At 44.9% G+C, this 12,381-nt stretch overlaps 1 protein-coding gene across 1 annotated transcript in view; it reads right to left on the bottom strand.

Annotated features, from left to right (window-relative positions):
* The window catches only part of AZI2 (5-azacytidine induced 2), a 13,578-nt gene extending 1,765 nt beyond the window's left edge, over positions 1 to 11,813 (bottom strand). Inside the window, exons 1-6 of the mRNA XM_010150949.1 lie at positions 11,589 to 11,813; positions 8,618 to 8,743; positions 8,189 to 8,288; positions 6,350 to 6,498; positions 4,377 to 4,435; positions 1,163 to 1,278 (exon numbers count right to left, since the gene is read on the bottom strand). Of these exons, the coding sequence (XP_010149251.1) occupies positions 1,163 to 1,278; positions 4,377 to 4,435; positions 6,350 to 6,498; positions 8,189 to 8,288; positions 8,618 to 8,743; positions 11,589 to 11,813 (775 nt within the window). The remainder of the gene's footprint in view (positions 1 to 1,162; positions 1,279 to 4,376; positions 4,436 to 6,349; positions 6,499 to 8,188; positions 8,289 to 8,617; positions 8,744 to 11,588) is intronic.
* Between the last annotated feature and the right edge of the window lie 568 nt (positions 11,814 to 12,381).

The following is a 12,381-nucleotide window of genomic DNA, read 5'->3' on the forward strand; positions in this document are numbered from 1 at the left end:
GAGAAACCACTGAAAAAAGGCCTGCAGAGCAAAGGGCAAAATCCCTCGTTTCCCAATCAATCAACCATGTCTCTTACAGCCACAGATGTACAACTGACTGCGCCAGCAACCTCAGAAAATCCGACTGTTCACTGGGTAGAAGAGAAAAATCAGTACTTGTGTAGTGGCCAGACAGGTAACTCCTAATTACAAGCAACAGAAGGATGCTCCGTGATCACATCAAACCCCGACAGGTTAAAACCTCATTCACTTCCCACTTCCTCCGCTGAAGTCATTTAACCAACACACCTTAGAAGCGCAGGGACGCAGACTCACCTGGTGACCGTACAGCCAAGCCTATGCGGTGCACTGACGGTTTATCAGCCGCTGCTGCCAGCCACCGCCAAAGGCCCGAGCTGGAGGTGAATCCTGGCCGTACCTCACCGAGCGATAAGCAGACCGACAGCCTGGCCCCGCCGGAGCAAACCCCTTCTCTTCCCTAAAGCGCTTGGGACACGTACGTGGGACACGGAAGGACCAACTGCTGAAAAACGGAAATTACACAGACTTTATGTGAAAATTACTTTTTTTCCTTAACTATTTGCCATGTGGGAACAGAAACCAGGTGGTTTTGCAGCTTCAGTAGGTGACATTTAGAAAATGTCACCTTGCGCAGCATTTTGCTAGAACAGGCACCTTCTCTGAATGGCAACGTGAAGAAATACACAGCCACAGAGGAACTTCATGCGGTTAAAGCCCGCTTTTAAAACGTTGCCAAATTATTACTTTATATATTCTCTACTGGAGAACTAAGACTGCATTTGAAAAACGATTTCTTTTCCTCTAATACGAAGTATTTGTGGTAAAAGGTCAAATACGAGCAAACTTAACACCTCAGCCTTGTGCACATAAGCAACACTTGACTGAGAAAAAAGCCACAAGGGGAACAGAATACAGTACCGAAAAAAAAACACATCAGCAACACCTTTATGTGTGAAGTTGACCAGTTTGAGACAGAAGCAAAAGCAGAAAATGGGTAGGCTGGAACCATCCTCCAGCCTAGCTTATCAGCTTCAATTGATGAGATTCTGATAAGATAGGATAGCTGGTTTCTTTTTTAAATGGCAGAGCTTGAATTGAGGGTTCGTGTTTGTAAGGTCTGCTGCTGCCCACACGGACTTGCCTTTCTTGGTGGCTGCTGGGGTTGTTTTCAGTGTCCGCAGAACCTCGGCCTGCATGTCAGTCACTAGGCGCAGATGAGACGTCTCTCTCCTCAGCTCCCAGTACGCTTGTTGCACGCTTTCAAAACAAAGGGGTTTTTAAAAGTTAATTACCACCTCTAAGGCACCCTCACACCTACCAACAAGCTTCTCGAGCACCAACTGTTAATAAATGGGTTGTGCCAGACCACCATACCACAGTGACCCGAGCAGTACGGACACTTACCTTAAACTGACAGACCCCTGCACGTTACAGTGTGTAATGGAGCACGTATTAACATGCCTGATGATACTGGTAATTTCAGAGTTCCCCAAATGGAAAGAAACGTGAAGCATATTCCCCAATTTCATTATTTGAAACTCACCATCTTACCATTAAATTAGTAATCTCCAAGGAATACTGTTAAAGCAATCTATTCTGTGGACACCAGACTGCAAGGAAGGTAGAACACTCACTTTGAATGGCTGTGGCGGTGGGGGGGGTCACTTAGGATCCTAGTAATGTTCATTGACCATAGTTTTAAATACTCAGTCAGAATCAGTATCTGGTTCTTTACACCATCCGTTCTGCTACAGTGAATTTGGACCAGATACCAGAGATGCAGACTTGGCACCCACATGCAGCCCAAACTAAAACACAAACCGTAGTGTTTCGTGTTCACGTCATCCCGTTTATGCCAGTACCCTGCCGTGTCAGGGTAAGGGCACAGCACCCTGACTCCTCCTCTGATGAGACAGCATCACACGAGGAAACAGGTTTAGCAACAGCAGCACCCCTCCAACACTGAGGTTTCAGGTTATTAGCCAGTAAGAAAATAAAGGAGAAAACCCCAAAAATCACAAGAGTCAGCATCACCGTGGGTTTCTCGGTAAAAGTTTTGAGCAAAGGCTCACCGAACACCACCTTTACATTGGTGACGAGTTACCTTGGTGTTCAAAGGATACAGTTACTGATTGAATTTTTTTTTTAGTGCTTAACCTTCTACCAGAACACATTTACTGAGGACAAGTACCGTGGATGAGAGCTTTCAGAATGTTTCTTTCCTCCTCACCACATTCACCCAGAAGACATTTATTTGCAAACAGTCACCCACACTCTTGTTGAGATGACCAGGAACTATCAAGCTGTGTAACAACTGTACTTCCATGGACGGTCTGTGTGCTTTCATGCACATACACAGATTTATGTCCCTCTGACATGGGACTCTCAACTTCCTCCCACGCACAGAAGTATGTCCCCCGAGCATAGAAGTTCAGATTCAGAAACTCTGTTAAAGAACAGAGGAAGCTGATAGTTCATTAGGTGTCAGCAGTTCTGAGAGACAGACAGTTAAAATTTTCAGAACTGGTATTTCGAGACATTCAGCTAAACCTGTGGCCTTTTCACTGCAGGACCCACTCGGTTCTTTTAAGAGATGACAATTTCAAAATAAAGTTGATGTGGAACCACACTTCATTTATTCATCTGCTTTGGTCTCACAAATAAGATCAAACAAATTGTAGTTATATGAAAACAGAACGGCCTGATAAATATATTTATACTCAGAAGCGGTAAACATCGGACCAGCGCCGTGCCTGCCACCGACCAGAGGGAAAGCACTCGGATAAAGTTGTGTGACGTGCTTTCAGCGCTTTTAAAAGCATCTTGCAAAGGGATGCAGGTACCAGAATTCCACTTAAATCCCACGTAGTTTAACTGGGTTTGTGGATACTGACTGCCGTGGTTTAACCCCAGCTAGCTGTTGAGTACTACGCAGCCACTCAAACTCCTGTCCTGACCAAAACCAGCACACTGGCCCAGGATCCCACTGCAAAGCCTCATTTTCAAGGAATGTGCAGTGGAAACCCAAGGATTCCACATGCTTGGATGTTTATCCTGTACTGCCTTCTAACACGTCAGGCAAACCGGGACTGACAGCCTGGCTAAGTCCGCAGCAATGGAGATTTGCAGGCCGAGAGTTTGAAGTCAGACCTACAGGCAGCTGACAAATGTGAAATCATTAATTTCCAGAGAGTTAGCCAACAGCAAGCACCTCCACCTCCCGTAAGCAGCAGAGCTGCTTGCTACAACAAGTGTTTCACACAGGAGGTTTTTCAAGGGGTTTTCCACAGATTTCTGGACAGGCTTATGCACTGGGCACTCACTTGTTATTTATGCCAGGTTACAATAAACACTACGCCAGACCTGTGCTAATTCGCATGGCTGCCACCTGCACATCTCTGTGGAATCAATCTGCTCTGCGAGATGAAAGAGTCCGATGCTTTGCCTTGAGGTAACGCCTTTTTCAGGCATAAGACTGGCTACAAAGCTCCAGCAGGAACCGCAAACGGACTAGCTAGCTACCCAGGGGAAAGCGTACCTTGTGTATGGTGTGTACGCTGTTAGCACCGTTACACCAGGGGAAACATGAGAAGTTGCGTGTGCTGTTCTCTCTCAGCCACTGATTATTCCCTTCCCCAGCTCTTCAGCGGCCAAGCACCCAAAGGTACTGCGCCCAAGCAGCTGTCTGTGGGAAGGAGCACTCTTCCCTTGTGTGGTGCACTCGCGGAAGTGCACCAACAGGCCTCATGGGGGATAAGGGACACAGTTAGCATTTCTCATTCGCAAGACACAACACGTGGTGACTTCCCTGTGTTAGTTGTTCTTTTGCATAAAGAGTTAAAGGATGCATGCTCACACTTCCTAACACGGCACACATGCTCCGGACAGGAGAGTAGAGGATTTAGATCGTGAGCACAACTGTGATTTGAATGGCTGCAAAATGAGAACACATGCTTTCGGATACATTGGCTTTTTTCTGCCAATCTTTCTTATGCGAAGGCAGAAACCTCCCCATACACGGAATGAAGCTATTCTGTAGCTGGGACCAGACTTAGAAACTCATCTACCACCTTCTCAAGTCAACTGATTATTAAAAAGCTGATCTTTAAATACAAGATAATTGAACTTTCATTTTCTGTACAACAAGCTGTAGGTGTTTTGGTATCATCATCATCATCCTGGACTACCAACATAACAAGGAAAAAAAACCCTCAGTGATTTTGTTCAGTCTGCATACCTAGGCTTGAAGTTAGATTATGTAATTTGAAATAACATGACCAAGAATAGTTCCTTGTTTGAATAACTGTCCCTCAGTAAAGTAAAAATGAAACATGAAAGCTGCTTGATTTTCATACCTCTGGATGTCATGGCCCAGAAGGTCTCCATTTAACGGATTTTTGTCTTGAGTCTGGTCCTGCATAACAGAGGGAGGGGAAGACAGAGAAGGGATGAACATAAGATTTCAGATCTTCTATCTGAAAACACTGCAGTGAAAACTACAAGTTACTCAATACTAAAATTCAGAATTAAAGCAGTCTTCATTTATGTTGGCTGCAGCAGTTTTCAAAATAGATATGAGACTAAGAATCACCATTTAAAAATGCTTAAATTCCCTACTTGTATGAAAACATTGCGCAGCCACCACCATACTCTGTCTCCTTTCTTTTCTAAAACAGCTGAGCTCACCAAATTAGTGATTCTTTAAAACACGAAAATTGAGACAGGCTTTTGACTTCCATTAAAAAAGTACAGATTTACATCCACAAGGTACTGTAACGACAGAACGTAACTTATCCCTTGAGTCTGAAAGGCTGCTTTAAAGCCTGCACACGAGCAGCCTCACTGCAGTTAACGGGACTGCGTAGCAACCCAGGCATCAGCCTTGCGTCGCCAGTCATCCTTCTGGTACGCCCTCACCCCGATGAGCTCCCACTCCAGCCCTTCTCTTGACTTTCCCTTCCCACTACTCTCCCCTCCAGCCAAAGCTGTTACGAATCTGGTACCTACTGTGGCATCACGATACCCAACATGGCATACAGCGCACACAGTGCCCCAACTACAGTGCAAAACCCAGGTAACAATGGAACATACACTCGCCTGAGGTAGAAAACAGCTGAAAATGCAAACTAAGGTGTTTAAAACCAGTAACGACGAAAACCGCATCTGGGTTTGAAACAACACTGACTTGCCATTGCCCACTGATCACCTTTCCCTGAATTTCACCTGGCAGTTCTTCCCCCTCCTGAAGCCTTTCCCACCACCCCCATCAGATTCAATTCCACGGTTAGAACCAGACTAAAATGGTTGTGCTGTATCGCCCCACATTTGAAATAGTCTACCTTTTTACTTCCTGTATTGCACAGTAAGCAGGATCGAGGAGCAGCAACATTAAGGAAAGGAGGTGTTCCTTACGTTTGTCCTTTGCAACCCAAGCTGCTGACAGGAGCGTTACCGCGGCAGTGGCATGTCTAGCATTGCTTACTACTGCAACGTCAGCCTGTTCTTTCCTGCAGCATTCACTGGCAGCACAATCTGCCATCTCCAGCTATTTACACAGCTGCTACTCCATTCTGCAGAGCTACCGGAAGACGCTAGAACTGCACACAAGTTACGCGGTGCCTTCAGGATGTACAGGTTACTGAAAGCACCAAGAAATGCCAGCTACGAGGGAGGACAACAACCAGCAGTAAGGGAAGTTAAGGAAACACCTCACACGCCTTCCAGGTGATGGGCTTTATCCCCACCTAGTGGAAAAAACACAGAGTGAACCCGAGACGAGACAATCCATGCATTGGATTGAACAGTAAGCAGCACCAACACAGGTACAAGAAGATTCTGGAAACCTTGTTAGAGAGAAATCCACTTTCCTGACAAGCTTCACACAGCTACGCTGCTGTGCTAGAGCTCCTTAAACACAGTTGGTGCTATCTTCAAGCAAAAGCATTCTAGTGGTATAAAAGAAAAACAAACCAACCCACCCCAAACAAACCAGATCTTGCCCAAACTTTCCAAGTCCATCCCAAGGCAAATACCAGCAGAGGACACTTGGATCCAAGCAGCTACTTTCAAGGAACTGCAAAACTTCATTTTCTGTCATGATGTGGGCAGGGGTGGGGAAATCTCACCTATGCAAGTGTGCTATTTCCAAGAAACAAGCCAGTCTATGGGTTTATATCTAAGGTTATTTTTACTAGCAGTCCATCTTTCACTCAATTATATATTTCAAATTTCTTTGCTTAACCTTCACTTCGCTTGTACAAGGTATTTAAAACAATGTTGCAACACAGACAAATCTATTAATACAAGAATTCCTTAAAAATAGAGGTACCTTCTGCTTGGATTTTTGCAATTCATTTCTGAGACTGTTGCACTCTTGCCTGAGCTCTTCCAGATCCTGTTCCAGACTACGCACTTTCAGGTCACTGCTCAGCTTCTCTATTTCCCAGCTGGACTGAGTACAGTTCAGGTTTTTCATCACTGCAAGACGACAAACAAGACAATCGGATCTCAGACTCCGTTCAAGAAACGTAACTCAGTGCGTAAGGTTTCACTGTAACCAGCCCATGCCCTGCAGAAACCAATGCTGTACGTTCTGGAGGAACTGCAGTCTATGACAGAGAAACTGGTAAAGTTGTTGGCAGAGAAGTAGTCTGTTTTCCAAGTTTCAAGAACAGAGACCTGCTTTCCAAGAACACACTGGAGATCTTCCATAAAGAAAACAGAAGTAACGACACGAAAAGGCAGTGGAAATACAAAACTCTGTTAGTGGCAAACACATGATACACACACCAACCTGCAGACTCCTCACGTGCCTTGAAAACCTGAGCCACTCCCTCCCTCAGATTCTTACCTACATAATTTACCCTAAGTTCTTCAAGTTTAATATCCAGAAGTTCCAAACAGAACTCCAAAAGACACAATCAGAATGAAGGGGTGAAGTCTGGAAGTTACTCAAGTCTTACTGGACACACCAAATTCACATGGTCTCTACGAAAAGGCAAACTAAGACAATCCCAGCATGAAATCAGCAGGAGGCAGCTGGTGAGACAGCAAGAAAAGGATGAACACGACAGGAAGAACACCCCCAAGTCCTCAACTGCACAGTACGCGCTTATTTCCAGAGTTAACAATTTAAACAAGCTTAAGCTACCCTGATTTTTCTTAAACAATGTACTCAGAGCCCACTAATGAGTAAAAGTGATTACTGAGTAAGGCTTGCAATCATCATTTTCAGTGCCCTCTTCATGAACTCTGCACTTCTTACCTCCCAAAACCATGGTGTCCTCAACAATGACAAATCTACTACATGTGGTTTGTTCTTCTAGGTTTAAAAACTTGTGCCACTGAAGTCCTCTTGGAAAGTAACCCAATTCAAGGCCAGCAATCCTTACAAGCACCCTTCCCACAACAGCATTTGTACAGAATCTGAAGTCTCGTCCATATCTCTAACATGGCATTTTCTTCTTGTCTCTTCTTGTAACAGTGCATTAATAACGACTTTTTTTTTTCTTCCACTGTGGTTTATTTTACATACATGTCATCTACACAGCACTCTTTACAAATGCGGTAACAAAAGCTGATCTGAGCTTTCAGAACTAGCAGCATACACTGCTTCTCTTTCCACCAGCCTCTCTACAACCAGCATCCTTCTACCTTTCCTCAACCCCAGCGCTTTGAATGGCTGTTGTCAACTTCAGCTACTGCTGTACCACATCCTCCCGTACCTGTCGTAGCCCAGCAGTGAAACACCACCACATACCAGGTCAGCTGCAGGTGCCAGAGAAAGTGGCATCAACTGGGGAGTGGTTGACACCTGCCCAAGTGTGCCCCCAGCCCACTCTGAGGAAGATGTGCTGGGGTCCAGAGACGTACACAGCTGGCCTAATAACTGTCAGCTTGTGCACGTTTCTCAGATTATTCAAGACCCTATAGTGGAGGAACACGACAGCCTCAGCTCTTCACCATGGAGCTGCTTGCCTGTGACAGTAAGACACGCCTGTCACCCCGTGCAGGAATGAACACAGATACAAGCCCAAGGTGCCTCACTGCAGCACACTCCCGTCTTACCAAGCCACTACACAGGATTAACCCTCTTCACGCCCCAAGATCGTAATACAACCCCTCAGACTAGTCAGCATACATTAAGATGAAGCAAACAAACACATACCTTGTTGAGTTTCCACTTCAGTTCTCAGCTGTAACAGCTCTACTTCTTTAGACTGCAGCTGTTCATTCAAGGTTTTCAAGGATTCTGCATTTTCTTTCATCTGTTTTTTGGGGATGGGAGGAGGGAAAGACATTTGTGAAACTTTTTTCTACCATATTTGGCAACTTAAAAAAAAAAAAACCACCACAGCCAACCAAACAAAAAAACCCACACCTTTATTTTTTTAGCATTAGTCTAGCCCAGTAATAAAGTTGAGATACTTTATCATTATTCCTCCATAAAGTATGGTCACGTAATTTAAAAACCCAAAGGAGTAATAAAACAAACACCACAGATACCCAGCAAATAAAATTAATTCCACAGTAAACATTTACTACCTATGCAGGACTCACACAACATGCATTGAGGTCAATACTGGAAGAGGCGTACCATTTTATCCAGTTTGCTTTTCAGATTATCTCGGTCGATGCAGGCCTCTCGATAGGCTTGGTATGCCTTATTTACTTGTTCCCGTCCAACTGAACCACATTCCTCTTCCAGTCGGGAGCCAAGCAGCTGAAAGTTTAACAAACATGAGAAATAAGGAGTTTCAGATGTTATAATCAAGAACCACAAAATATTAGAAGTGCAGTAGTACAGTCTGTAGCATTTGACTGATTCAGCTTTTTCTTTAAGTTTAGGAATAAAAAAGTTACATCTGTCCATACAGAAATGGATTGTTTTGACCAAGTACTGCATTATCCTTTGCATTCTGTTTATCCTGCTCACGTGCTCTAAACTGAGGCATTTAAACACACAAAGTGTAACTAGATATTTGCAGCAGATTTATATTTATTTTCTTTAACTTCAGAGCCACAAAAAACCCAAGGGTGACCGAATGTATCTACCTTAAACACCTCTTCATTTAGGTGTTCAATTGAAAAGTTCAGGAAAGCAAGCCATAAAAACAGGAACCTTCTGCTCCTCATTTTGTCACTGACCCTCAGAGTAAGCATACTACTCATTTTAAGTTTTGTCCTCAACATTCCACCTCCCTCCCCAAATGAAGCCATTCAGGCAGAACATAAGCCTTACCAACCTTTCTGGAAGCTTCCATGCACTCTGAAGTGTAAAACTCAAGGGGAGCACAGCACCCTGTGTAGTTTTTACCGTACAGGTTGACGAGCCTTTAGCAAAGACCGAAAGTCAGTTCCATCACCTGACGGCCTTGGCCTGCACAAAGCCCCCTCTTCTTAGAAAGATTTTTACAGTATTCACATACAAACAAAACAAGTAACAAAAACCTAGGAACTTCGGTTCACAAATAACAGTTTTCTCTCCAAAAAACAAAAGTATCATCTCCAAGACAGAGTGAACCAGGCCACACCAGAATACACAAGACTAAAAGGGGTCGGTCGTCACAGTCACCGAGTCCTACGTATTGGATTTGCGTAACCGCGTAAGGGACGTTACACGTGGCGCGGTTCAGAGAACATTCAGCCTAGACCTCTAATCCTGTCCCCACTCAGGGCCCTGTATGAAGAAAGCGATCAGAGTTTCGCCTTTTGACAGAAAGTCAATTCTATCAAACCAATCACCAAGAATTCCTGACTGAGTGTTTTGAAATGGTACCAAGTGCGGCTCAGCCTCTTCATGCCAGTGCCGCACGCTTTGTAAGCTTTTAGGAGTCAGAAGCACATACGCAGGACTAGGTCCGAACAAGTGTCTCAGCTCTGCCCCTAGGATATAGCTGTCCATCTGACACTAATAAGAAAGCAATCTGTCAGAATCCAGACCTTCCGCAGCACAAAAACACCCGCTACTGAACGACGATGTATATTTAGCAAGAGCATGCTTTGCTCCAGAACAGCCTGCATCACGGTCAATTTTTAGCTTCAGTGAACCTCACGAGACTAAGGCCATGAGAAGCTGCACACAAAACAAATTCCTAGATTCCTTTACGGTTTAGAACAACTGCATCAAAAATAGACAGTGTATTGGGTCTGTGTACTGGGGTTTTAGTAGCAGGGGAGGGGCTACAGGGATGGCTCCTGTGAGATGTTAGAGGCTTTCCCAGCTCCAAGTCAGACCCACCTCTGGCCACAGCCAAGCCAATTAGCGCCTCTGTGATTGACATATTTGAGAGGGGAAACTAAGACAAGCAGCAGAGAGACAGAGAGGAGTGGGATGTGAGAGATGACAAGGCAGACACACCCATGTCAGTAAGGAAAGGCAGGAGGAGGTGGCTGGAGCAGAGGTTCCCCTGCAGCCCGTGGTGAGAGGGCAGGCTGTGCCCTGCAGCCATGGAGGGTCACAGTGGAGCAGAGACCCCCACCCTGCAGCCCAGGGAGAGACCCCACAGCAGAGCAGGGGGATACACAAAGGAGGCTGTGACCCCATGGGGGACCCAGGCTGGAGCAGGCTGCTCCTGAAGGACTGCATCCCGTGGGAAGGATCCAAGCTGGAGCATTTTGTGAAGAACGGCAGCCCATGGGAAGGACTCACATTGGAGAAGTTGGTGGAGGACTGTCTCCTGTGGAGGACTCCGTACTGGAGCAGGGGCAGAGTGTGAGGAGTCTCCCCCTGAGGAGGAAGGAGCAGCAGAGACAGCATGTGATGGACTGATCACAGCCCCCTTTCCCTGTCCCCCTGAGCTGCTGGGGGGAGTAGGTAGAGAAACGGGGAGCAAAGCTGAACAAAGGAAGAATGGAGGGGTGGGGGGAAGGTGTTTTAAGATCTCGTGTTATCCTGCTCCAATTTGGTTGGTAACAAATGAAATTGATTTTTTCCAAGCCGAGTCCGCTTTGCCCATGACCATAACTGGTGAGTGATCCCTCCCTGTCCTTGTCTTGACCCACTAGTGTTTTTTCATTATATTTTGCCCTCCCCATCCCACCAAGGGCAGCAGTGAGAAAGCGGCTGGTTTGTTGCCTAAACCAGGACAGCCAGCCAACACCTCTACCTTAAGCACCACAACTTGGTATTTCATGTCTGAAACTGCTGTTAGACAGACCTAACCAGCTGTTCTCAACAACCACTTTTTCCCATCATTTCGGTATGCGGAGCCCAAGAGTTTCTTTCAATAGACAATTTCTGGGGTCTAATAATTTACAGACTTAGTATTGTTGAATAGCGAGGTGCCGAGTCACGTGTGCCCAAGTCAATTAACACCATAAAGAGGCAGATGATATACAGTAACGATCCAGTGCAAATGCATGTCTGAGTCCAAGCCACAGTCTTAGCAGGGTACTGTTGCACTGCATCACACACATGCCCAGTAGGAATCAGAAATCCCAGTAGGAGATAACTAAACTACCAGAGGAACAAATGGGGTTTCACTTAAACAAATGAAACACAACCATCTGCTCTGCCATCCAAACAGTAGCTGCTACCAGAAGCTGTAAACTGACTCTTTTCTTACCTTCTCTTCTAGAAGCCTCACTCTTTTCTTTAAGAAGGAGTTCTCCTTCTCTGTCTCCTTCAGCCGTTTCTTGATATCTTCATAAGCAGTGACAAGTGCAAAATGCGAGGCAACAGACTCATCTCCGCTGTAAGATGAAACAGGAACCTCCCCATCTCTCTTATGAGCATGGTCTGCTTTTTCATGGTTCAAAATACAGATGTCATCCTCCACCAACTCCTCCATGACAGCTGCAAAGAATACAGATATGAGTGCAAAATCTTCACAAAGACAAATTCATCAAGACTCTAAAGTCTGAAAACCTTCCAAAAATAGTACTGCAGAGTGCTTCTGTCTCAGTATGGCAACACTGAGTAATTAGGAAATACTGTAGCCTTACAGAAAAATCTTGAAGCTCATTTTACATCAAAAATATGCTGGTTAGAAAAGAAGCATCTTTCACTGTTACTTGATAAAAATATTTTGAGTACATATCAGATTTATGAATCCTAAATTATTTTTTATTAAGGCTTAACACTACCCCAGAATTTGGCTGGTACTGAATATTTCAACTCCAAAGGAATATTGTATTAGTTTCTGCACGTCAGCACCACACAGTAAAAGACATTATAGTTGCAAGAAACCAGCCAACTACTGTGGCTTCCAAGCACTGAGTGCCAAAAGGGAGTTCCTTCATTTGATTCATTCTTGAATGCAGGTATTTATCCTTTTCACAATCTTTAAAATGGAATCTTAAAAACGTTCGTAAAGAGGCTGCTCAAGTAGCTATTCTTTATTTGGTCACAGCAGAAAA

The sequence above is a fragment of the Eurypyga helias genome, unplaced genomic scaffold (assembly GCF_000690775.1).
Source record: "Eurypyga helias isolate BGI_N326 unplaced genomic scaffold, ASM69077v1 scaffold7034, whole genome shotgun sequence".
NCBI classification, from domain to species: Eukaryota; Metazoa; Chordata; class Aves; order Eurypygiformes; family Eurypygidae; genus Eurypyga; species Eurypyga helias.